General features: G+C 39.0%; 1 protein-coding gene across 1 annotated transcript; it reads left to right on the top strand.

The window, feature by feature from the left end:
* Positions 1 to 374: 374 nt before the first annotated feature.
* LOC124969010 (olfactory receptor 7G2-like) lies at positions 375 to 11685 on the top strand. Its single transcript, XM_047531844.1, has 3 exons — positions 375 to 418; positions 534 to 695; positions 10752 to 11685. Exons 1-3 carry the CDS (start codon positions 375 to 377, stop codon positions 11683 to 11685), a joined length of 1140 nt encoding a protein of 379 aa, XP_047387800.1.
* The last annotated feature ends 194 nt before the right edge of the window (positions 11686 to 11879 follow it).

Raw genomic sequence — 11879 nt, 5'->3', positions numbered from 1 at the left:
GTGCCAAAAAGAAATGTCACAGTGAGGACTCCAGGTGTTGAGCAAGTAATGGCTGATGTTGGCCTGTCCCTTTCCCACCATTGAAACAAGTCTGTGAAGTTTTAGGACAGGACCTCTGATAGCATGGACGACCTTGGGCTTATGAAACAGCTGTTTACAAAGCATGTGCTGGAGTCGGATTTCATTCAGAGTGTGGGTGTAAGAATTCACTGGGCTGAATGAGTGTGTCCAAGAATGAAGGTGGGAGAGAGATTCGAAGGAAGGGGAGATAAGTAGAGGAAGGATTTCATTATTCTTGTAGGTTCAAAATACACAAGCGAGTTTTTCTTGAGCACACGTTCTCATATGTGTTCATGTGTGGAGGAGCTTGTGAAATGGCTGATTGCTGGACTGTGTCCCTGGAGCTTGTTGTTAGTAGGTATGGAGTGGGGTCCAGGTATCAGCATTTCTAACAAGTTCCCAGGTGATGTGGTTATTGTTCACAACCTAGGAGCTTTAGCTTTTATTGTGATGTCACCTTTCTTTTACATTAGATTCATCAGTAGCACGAAACCCAGAAACCAAGCAGCTGTTTCTGAATTCCTCCTCCTGGAACTGACAGAGGATCCAGCAGTGCAACTGCTTCTCTTCAGCCTCTTCCTGTCCATGTACCTGGTCACAGTGCTTGGGAACCTTCTCATCATCCTAGCCATCAGGTCTGACTCCCACCTCCACACACCAATGTACTTCTTCCTCTCCAACCTGTCCTTCATAGACATCTGTATGAGCACAAGCACAATCTCAAAGATGCTGGTGAACATCCAAGCACAGAGTCAGAGCATCTCCTACATAGGCTGCTCTCCCAGGTCTTCTTTCTCATGGCTTTTCTTGTCCTGGAAAATTGTCTCCTCACAGCAATGGCCTATGACCACTATGTGGCCATTTGTCACCCACTGATGTACCCCATCATCATGAATCTTTCCTTCTATGTCTTGCTAGTTCTGGTTTCTTTGTTTATTAGTGGTCTAAATAGCCTGCTCCACAGTCTGATGGTGCTGCAGCTGTCCTTCTGCACACACTTGGACATACCTGACTTCTTCTGTGAACTTTCTCAAGTCATTAAATCTGCCTGTTCTTATAACCTCATCAATAATATTTTTATTTACTTTTCCTCTGTGATATTGGGTGGTAGTGCTCTGTTTGGAATTATTTTTTCTTATACTCACATTGTCTGTTCTCTTTTGAGATTGCCATCAGGTGGAAGAAAATATAAAGTCTTTTCCACCTGTGGATCTCATCTCTTAGTTGTTTCTTTGTTCTATGATACTGCTTTTGGTGTGTACATTAGCTCTGCCATTACTGAGTCATCCAGGAAGACTGCAGTGGTTTCAATGATGTGCACTGTGGTTCCTCAAATGTGATCCCTTTATCTACAGCCTGAGGAACAAAGATATGAAGGAGGCCCTGCGGAAAATATTTGGAAGTATAACACTTTGAAGGTGATTTTTATCACAATTAAACCAGGTTTCTACAATGTGTCTGGATTACATTGCATACACTGATATAAAACTTTTAAATGTTTCCTTATGCATTAATCCATTTTCAAATAGGGAAAGTCTTCTTTTTTGTTTGGAACTATTAGGTAGAACAAACAAAAACAGTGCTAGAGGTAATTGGAACAGGAAGATTAAGGGTTACCACTTTCCAAAAAGGCCTAATGCTGTCCCTAAGGTCGAATGATCTGTCCACATATAGACAGTGAACAATGGAATTCTCATGGGAGAAACCATGAGCCCGACATTGGCCAAGGGTTTGTTGTTCGGCACAAAGGCAAGTGTTCAACACCACCATCTGTGAACAGCTCCATATCCAGATTCCAGGGTTGCATTCTGAGTGGAGTTTTTCTGTCCACAGAGCATGTGTGGAGGTGAGTCTCCTGAGGACTATGTCACATGCTTCATGCTCATTGCTGTCCCTTCAACACTACTAAGTTTCAATTTTGGGGGCCTATGTTGCAAGGACATGCTTCATTTGTAATTTTAGTGTGAGATTCTGATATTGTCTGAAGTCTGAGTAAAAGTCATTAATATTACAGGAACAGAAAAGCAATGTATTGGTGTTATGCAACATAAAAGACCTTCGTACCAATTTGTCGTTAAAACATTATGCTTGATACCTTTGTGTAGTGTAAAAATTGTGGTGATACAATAAAACATATATGAAAACAAATTGATTAAAAATACAGCAGAGACTATTTTCAAAAATTCTCCAATCATATCTTTCTTTCTGTTCTCTCACATTAATAGTTTTGCTGAATTCTGTTTTCATCATTAAAATATATTCTTTAGGAGAGCAGGAGAATAGAAGATAGGGTAAGGGAAAGTGATGGAAGGAGAAAAAGGGGAGGTACGAGGGAATTTAACTGGCCAAATTGTATTTTGTGCCTGTAAAAATATATCACAATTAATCCTAACATTATATATAATTATAATGCACCAATAAATGTCAAAAAGAGAAAAGTAAAACTTTGTTCAATTACTCTGAATCTTGTGAAATTGCCAGTAGTTCATTGTGCACCATCCCTATCATTTATATAGAACTCATTTGCTTGTTTTAGGATTATTTTTACTAGTGGATCGCAGTTATAAACTGCAATGTGGGGGTTCATGGTGACATGTTTCTACATGGATATAATAATTCTGCGTGCTGCATTTTTTTTTTTTTTTGCACAGGATGGTAGGGATTGAATCCCAAGTCTTATGCATGCTAGGTAAGCATCGTACCACTGAGCTGCAACCCCATTACAGATCAGAGTAACACCTACTCAGGATGTCTCCCTAAGGCCTGCTTTGTTTGGGATTTTGCTGGCTTGGAAAACTGTCTTCCTGCAACAATAGCCTATGACTGCTATGTGGCCATTTGTTACCCTCTGATCTATACAGTCATCATGAATGCCTGACTCTGTGGTCAACTGATTTTATTTTCCCTGGTCATTAGTACTGTGAGTGCTGTGCTGCACAGTCTGAAGATGCTGCACCTGCTTTTCTGCACAGGACTGGAGATCCCTCACTTCTGTGATCTCACTCTGGTCATCAACTGTCCCGTTCTGACACCCTCATCAATAATGTCCTGATGTATGCTGCAGTTGTCCTATTTGCTGGAGTCCACTCTCTGGAATAGTTTGTGCTTATTCTCAATTGTCTCCTCTGTTTTTAAAATCCCATCAGTAAGAGGAAGTCATAAAGACTTTTCTACTTGTAGGTTCTACCCCTCTGTTGTCTCCTTGTTCTGTGGGGAGCTTTCAGGGTTTTTGTTAGTTCTGCAGTGACTGACTCCACAGCAAGACTGCAGTGAATTCTGTAATGTAGTTGTTGGTCCCTCAGATGCTAAACCCCTTTATCTACACCCTGAGGAACACAGACATGAAGGAGGCCTTGAGGAAACTCTGTGGTAGGATAGGCTCTCTGCTATGATGTACGATTTTCTCTGGATTTGGGTTTTAGAGTGAGGCAAAGTGACTGTAATCCTGGTGACACAGAATGCCTGACTCTTCTGTCATCAAGTTTCTCTTAAATGACCAGATGAAATAAGAGCTAAATACCTTGCATTTGTTACCTTACTTTGGTTTTCCTTCCAGATCTGTGATGCTTGTTAAAAGGTTTCAATGCTTTACACTCCATTTCATTTTTGGCTTAGATTTAGAGGCTGAACTAGGTGTTCCAGATTTGATGATTTAAGTAGATATAAATATTTCTTCACATATCATTTTTCTTGACAAATAACAATTACACCTTTTTATGGGCTTCAGTGAGATATTTTTGTCCATATATACAAGGCATAATGAGATCAGGTTAGCTGTATATCAACCACCTCAAATATTTTGTTTTCAGATATTCACCATTTCTTTTTGTTGGAACATACAGAATGTTCTCATTTTGAAATATCTATCAGTTGTTGTCAACCATGGTTTTTTGCCTTTGCTATAGAACATCAGAAGTCATTACTCCCATCCCACTGTACCTCTGTATCTGTTAACTCTCCCCTCTCTCCAACATCTTCAGAAGCTCTGGCAGCCACACTCTGCCCTCTCGTCCTATGAGATCAGTATTAGCACCCACGTGAATGTGAGAATGTGTGGTATTTGTCCTTCTGTGCCTGACTTCTTTTCATCAAATATCTTCTGGTTCCATTCATGGTGCTGCAAATGACAGAATTCCACTCTTCAATATCTGAATAATACTCCGTTCTGTATTCCACTAACTTTATCCATTCACTCATTGACTGTCACCTTGTTTGACTTCCTATCTTGGTTGCTGGGAAGTGTCCTGCAATACATAGGGCGCATGAGGTCTCTTGTGTGTACTGATAAAATCACCTCTAGATATGCACCTAGTCATGGGATTGCTGGATTATGGAAGTCCTTCTATTTATAGAATTTAAAGGAAGTTCCACACTGCATTCTATAATGGATGTAGTAATTTACCGTCAACCAACAATGAATAATTTCTTTTTCTCTGCATCCTCACCAGCATTTGTTACTTGTTGTCTTTTATATTAGCCATTCTAAAGGTGGCATGATATCCCACTGTGCTTTTGAGTTGGATTTCCCTGATGATCAGTGAAATGGAACATTTTTTTCATACAGTTGTTCATTTTTATATGTTCTTTGAGAAATATCAATCAGGTCATTTGTACTTGGAATGAACCCACCTTTTGACCCAGTTATCCTACTCCTCAGATTATACCCAAAGGACTTAAAATCTGCATACTACAGTAACACAGCCACATCAATGTTTATAGCAGCACAATTCACAATAGCTAGACTGTGGAACCAACCTAGATGCCCTTCAATAGAGGAATGGATAAAGAAACTGTGGTATATATACTCAATGGAATATTATTCAGTCATAAAGAAGAATAATATTATGGCATTTGCAGTTAAAAGAATGTAGTTAGAGAATATCATGCTAAGTGAAATATGTCAATCCCATAAAACCAAAGGCCAAATGATTTTCCCTGATAAGTGGATGGTGATATATAATGGGGGTCAGGGCTTGAGGAGTGAGAGAAGAATGGACAAAATTTAGATTATGTGAAGGAAATGAGAGGGAGGGGGGTATGAAAAATTGTGGAATGAGACAGACATCATTACCCTATGTACATGTATGATTACACCAATGGTATGAATCTACATTGTGCACAACCATAGAAACTAAATGATGTACCCCTTTTGTGTACAATGAATCAAAATGCAGTCTGTAAAATAATAAATAAGTAATTAAAGAAAAAATAAATGTCATTACTGGGTTTTTTTTTTTTGAGGTAGAGGAGCTGTTGTATATTCTGGAGAGTCTTAGGGATGATTTTATGGATCAGTCTCAGAGGATGGAAAGTAGTAGAGGGTGGAAAGGTCAGAAGAATGCAAAGGAGTCTGTTGTCATATCTGGAGGCTGACTTCTGCCTCATTGCACGTGTGGGTCTCATCCATTTTACCACAGGATAGACCCATAGGGCAGAAAGGGAGCTATGTTTTGTATACAATTTAATAATTATTGGGATCAGTCACTAGTGAATGATTCTTCTTATAGTAATATTAGCATCTAACATGATCATTTCATTAGATTATCTCAGCGGTAGAGATAATGTTAAGATATTTGAAATTCATCAGCAAGGACACTGAAGGTTCCCATAAAAGTAAGCCTGATTCTAATGTGCTGAAACACTGCAGAGAGCTTGTACTAAAGTGACCTGACTGGTGATTGATGAAAACCACTGAGGAAATACTCATTATAAGAACCTCAGAGCATGTCCAATTTGATCCTGCAATATGTATAACCAGAAAAAGGAGAAATTACACTCTATTTATGTATGATCTAACAAAGTGTATAAATGCATTCTACTGTCATGTACAATGAACTAGAACAAATAAAATAAAATATTAAAAAAAATAACCTCAGAGTGAGGGTGTATACATGAATAGGGAGAAGAGTGTCATTCAATCTACTATAATATGGATCTTCTTAGGACTGGGGGTTGCGACAGATGCAGGTGTCACACCTAGATGTGGTTCCCAGAGACAGAAACCTGAGTGTCCCTCCCTGAGCAGTTGATATAACACTTCCATTGAGTCAAACACAGGTAATCCCTTTCATGAATTGAATTATGTCACTCCAAAAGATATGTGTAAGTTCTAATTCTCTCACTTTTGACATTAACTTAAATTGCAATAGGGTGAAAGCTGCATACTTAGGAAAAGTGTCTTAGAGGAGTGGAAGCTGATCAATGACACTCTGGGGTCATTACGTTACAATACTGCTGGACTCATTAGGTGTTGAATGGTCATTTGGTGATTCTCTGTGCTTTGCTGAGTGATTGTCTTTTTAAATGTCGTGTTGAAATGGAATTGTCATTGAAGTGGTTTTGAGAGGTGGGGACCTTTAAGAGATGCTTAGGCCATGAGAGTTCTGCCCTCATCAATGGATTAATGGTACCATCAAAAGGACTTGCAGGGGTGGGTTGTCTTCATCTTCTGTGCTTCCATATGAGGACAGCATGTGAGCCTTCTGGAGGACGGGCATTCAAGAAGCCAGCTTGGAAGCAGAGATGGTGTCTGTAGTCTGACACCAAACCTCCTGTGGCCTTGAAAGTGAATTCAGGGCCTCCAGAATTGAGAGACCATATATTCCTGTTCTTCATAAACTACCTGATCTGTGGTACTCTGTTATGGCAGCACAGAATAGATTAAGATACTGTTTCAGGATTGTTTAGTTCTCTGTATGAATTTTGATTTGCAGATCTTATGTGAGTGAGAATGAGTTCCTCCCCCTTATTTCTGTGTGTGAGTCCACTTTTTTTCTAATACAGGAGGTTCTCAGGGGTTTTCACCAATCACCAATCATGTCTCTAGTACTGAATTAAGTTAGTGATTCCTCTGCTTGTGATTTTAATAATAAAAACTCAGCCAAGAAGCCAGGAGAGAGTATGGCTCACTTGCTCTTTGTAGATTTTCTTTAATCTTCATCTGTTCCAAGTGATGTTTATAATCCAAGACAGTTCAACAATTTCTGTTTGCCCACATTTCCCAAATATTGAAAGTACACTTTTGTCCCAGGCTTCTAGCAGTTAACTTATTAAATGCTTGACGCATTACATGAAGAAGTAATATTTTTTCTATATGTCCATTAAACCTTTTATCCCCTTGACTCATCCCGACCACTCTTTGTGCTTGTGTTTGTATTATTTTTGATATGCAGAAAAACTTGTATCTTGTTTTATGAGAACCAGCTATGTTATTTAAAAATTTATCACCTATTTCATGTGTTTAAATTAATGTGGGTAGGAAAATTTATACTGACATAATAATGCTATCTTGTCTCATGTTGTTGTGAAATAATATATCAAAGCACCATTGGACAAGAAAGCTGGAATAGAAAGAGGTAACTTGCAGTGAAATGTATAAAAGATGATGAAATGAGACAGATATCATTACCATATATACACATATGGTGTGAATCTACATTAGGTACAACCATGAAAATGAAAAGTTGAACTCCATTTGTGTACAATGAATGAAAAGGCAGTAGTAAAAACTAAAAGTGCAAGAGATGAAGTCACAAAACATAAATAAAATCAATAAGATTAAAAAAGAATGTATGATAAACATGAAAACATTGAACTCTTTAAAGATGAAAGTTTGTAATCAAGGTTCAGTGGAGAAGTGTCTTCACATAACTCTGACTGAAATCTGACTGTTTACTGGGCGGATAGAAAAACTGCCTTGCCAATGATGTAATTTTCCCAAACACTACAAAAATCAAGAGTCACAAATCATGGGTTCAACTTATTTATTTACCCTCACATGAAATAAAATACAATCAGACACTACTGTGATTAAATTAGAAAACGTGGTTATGAGGTTTGAAAAAGATTAACCCAGAAGTCTTTATCAGTTATAGTCAGAATTGTAGACAGACTGTGGGTTAGAATCTGATGAGCTAAATGACCAGAATGAAGATTAAGGCTCAAGAATCATGATTCTTAGAGAAAATTTGAGTGATTTCATTTTTATATTATTTTACCTACATTTATAACTGTGCTGTGTATACCCACATATAAAAACTATGCTTCCATACATAAAACTAGAATCAGGTTTCAGAGAGGCCATTGCTTCCACTAAAGAAAAAACACAGTCTGGGATAAAGTCAGAGATGGGTGGTATGTGCATGTGTGTGAGGTCTATGTAATGTGTCTGAGAGAAGCAGGAGGTGAAAAGTGAATGAGCAACTTGGCTCTGCAGAGCGGGGGACTCAGTCATAATGGATTCTCTCATTTCAGAGTCTTGGCCTTTAAGGACTTTGCAGTGCCATAGGATCCAACTAACAATAATGCATTGTCTAATAAGGAGCTTTGGATATTGAGTCCCCAGGGACACAGAAACTGCAAATACCCTGTGACCAGTCAGGAGACTAGACCTGACAATCCCATCAGAATATATGTCTCTGGCAGAATCTCAGTGTCTCACTCTGTCCCTCTGCCTTCCTGAGAACAGACCTTGTGTGTCCATCCAACATGCAGGGGAGATGACCCCTATCACTCCACTATGGTGCCAGTCAGGTAACTTGAAGTCCCGTAGATAATGGGAAGGAAGCAGGAGTTCAGTACAGTTTCACCCTGGTGATGGAGTTGTGAGGGAAATACCTGACAGTGGTCAAGACCAGGTCTCCCAGAGGCTCTGTGCTTAGCTGTCTGCCACCAGTGTGACATGTTCTTGGTACCTTTGTAAAATCACCTGACATAGCTCTCAATCTGGAGGTCTCCTCTGTGTATGAGATGACAAGAACCATTTTCCTCTTGAGCACAAACCTCCCCATTTTCAAAAGGGATGAATATGACAACCTTCTCTGTCCTTTTCTTGTGCTCTTGCATGCTGGAGGGGGGAAGTTGGTCAGCTTCACCTTATCTTTCTAAGTCCTGCTCCTACATCATTTTTACAGAATAACGTGGGTGTCATCTGTGTTTAGTGTCTGACTGGGAAAGGATGCAGAGACCTAGGAAGACACAGGAAACTACTTAACTATCTCCCTGTTCCTCATAGAACCATAGATTATTTTTAATTGTGACTGCAACAGTGGGAGTGTTACAATAATTTAATTTATACTTCCATTCACCATTTTCCAGAAGTAACAAATGTTGATGTTCTACTATTATCAGGTTCATCTTTTATCAATTAAAAATAATATGTAGTGAAGCTTCCTTTCGTAGTTCCCCCCATTTGCCTTCTATTCTCAGAAGTAAGACTATGTGACAGTTTCCCCTGTCCATTGTTTCTTACTTTATATGAGTCCAACTATACATGTAATAAAAGGAAAGCTCTATCACATCAACTAGGCAGAAAATGGAGAAATAAATAGAGATGTACTAACATAGCAGGACACTGTGGTAGGTGAAATGCATGAAAATATCGACAGTAATTTTTAAAAATTTACCCAATATTGTCAATTGTAAAATGACATAAACCATACGTTGCTTGTAATATTGATGTTTAAAAAGTAAATACTACCCCCCCAAAAATAAATAAATACTACACAAATACTTGTGGAAGAATAGTATGAAATACAATAAAACAATGAGGGAATCATATATATGTACTAGATAACTTGTAGTCATTTACCCTGGGAAGAAAAGAAATATGATTGTATAATGTGCCTTCACATACACATGTTTTATTTTTTCAATGATAAGGCCTAAAGTTAAAATGCAGATGGATGTGAATTGGATAATGTTGAGTGGTGCTTACTGAGTTCATTGTTTTTGTTTTCTGTACTATTTTTATGCTAGAAAATTTTACAATGGATACCAACATCCCTGTAAAATTTGAATAATATTTAAACATTTTTAATGAAGGATCCAGTGCATCATACCATTTTTACTCTCAATGCTTATATTGATTTGTACATCTAATTTGTTCTCATCACTTAAATCATTTAATTGTATTATGTCCATGTCAAATGAATATTGATGCCATGAATATTGATTTCCTTTCCTCTGTGCATGACCAAGTCTCCCATGAGGAAGGTAACACAGGAAATATGCTGCCCTTCAAATTTGCAGTTATAATTGCAGGGGTGTTCTGTCTCTCTATTCTCTTTTCTCATTTGTCCCACTGACAAGTTCCCTCCAAGGCAGAAAACATGACAGATGCCTGTGCTGTGGTACACAAAATGTGCCAAAAAGAAATGTCACCATGAGGACCCCAGGTGTTGAGCAAGTGTTGGCCGATGTTGTTCTGTCCCTTTCCCATCATTGCAACAAGTCTGTGAAGTTTTATGACAGGTGCTGGGACAGCAATGAGGACCTTGGTGCTATTGAAAGAGCTGAGGAATTTTTCCTATTTACACAGCATGTGCTGGAGTCTGAATTTCATTCACAGTGTGTGAGTCTAAGTATTATTGGGCTGAAAGAGTGTGTCCGGGGAAGAAGGTGGGGGACAGAGGATGAAAGGAGAGATAAGCACAGGGAAGGATTTCAATACTCACCTAGGTTCAAAATGCAGAAGAGAGTTTTTTTTGAGTATAAGTTCTCAGATGTGGCCAAGTGTGTGGGATCTTGTTAAATGGCTGATTGCTGAATCCCCACCCTGGAACTTGTTGTCAGTATGTATGGAGTGGGTCCAGGTATCAGCATTTCTAACACATTCCCAGGTGATACAGCCAATGCTGTGGCCCCCAAAACCAGGGATTTTTATTATCATGTCATCCATCTTTTTTCATCAGTAGTACCAAACCCAGAAACCAAACATCTGTTTCTGAATTCCTGCTCCTGGAACTGACAGAAGATCCATTGTTGCAGCTGCTTCTCTTCAGTCTCCTCCTGTTCGTGTTCCTGGTCACAGTGCTTGGGAACCTGCTCATCATCCTGGCCATCAGGTCTGACCCCAATCTCCACACACCCATGTACTTCTTCCTTTCCAACCTGTCCTTCACAGACATCTGTATGAGCAGAAGCACAATCCCAAAGATGCTGGTGAACATGCAAGCACAGAGTCAGAGCATCTCTTACACAGGCTGCCTCTCCCAGGTCTTCTTTTTTTTGGCTTTTCTTGTCCTGGAAAATTGTCTCCTCACAGCAATGGCCTATGACCGGTATGTGGCCATTTGTCACCCACTGATGTACCCCATCATCATGAATCCTTCCCTCTGTGTGATGCTGGTTCTGATCTCTCTGCTCATCAGCACTGTGAATAGCCTTCTCCACACTCTGATGGTGCTGCAGCTGTCCTTCTGCACAGACTTGGAGATCCCTAACTTCTTCTGTGAACTTTCTCAGGTCATTAAACCTGCCTGTTCTGATACCCTCATCAATAATATTTTCATGTATTTTTTCTCTGTCATATTGGGCGGTATTGCTCTGTTTGGGATTATTTTTTCTTATACTCACATTGTCTATTCTCTTTTGAGATTGCCATCAGCTGGAAGAAAATACAAAGCCTTTTCCACCTGTGGATCTCATCTCTTAGTTGTTTTCTTGTTCTATGGCACAGGTTTTGGGGTATACCTTAACTCCATTTCTGAGTCCTCTAGGAAGACTGCAGTGACTTCAATGATGTACTCTATAGTCCCTCCCATGCTGAATCCCTTTATCTACAGCCTCAGGAACAAAAACATTAGGGTGACCTTGGAAAAAATATTTGGTAGAATACCATTTTAAAGGTTGTTTTCATTGTGATTAAACCAGGTTTCTAGAATGTGTTCAAATGACAATTTAGCACTCTCATGTAAAACTTCAAAGATTTTCCCTGTGTGTTAAACTATTTTCATATGGAGAAAGTCTTCCATTTTTTTTTCTGTGTGCACTCTTAGCTGTAAAAAAATAAAAAGAGTGTGAGAGAAAATGGAAAAAGG

This window comes from Sciurus carolinensis, chromosome 17 (assembly GCF_902686445.1).
Source record: "Sciurus carolinensis chromosome 17, mSciCar1.2, whole genome shotgun sequence".
Classification (NCBI taxonomy): Eukaryota; Metazoa; Chordata; class Mammalia; order Rodentia; family Sciuridae; genus Sciurus; species Sciurus carolinensis.
Note: the sequence above shows the minus strand (reverse complement) of the source record. Positions and strands in the feature narration are given on the sequence as shown.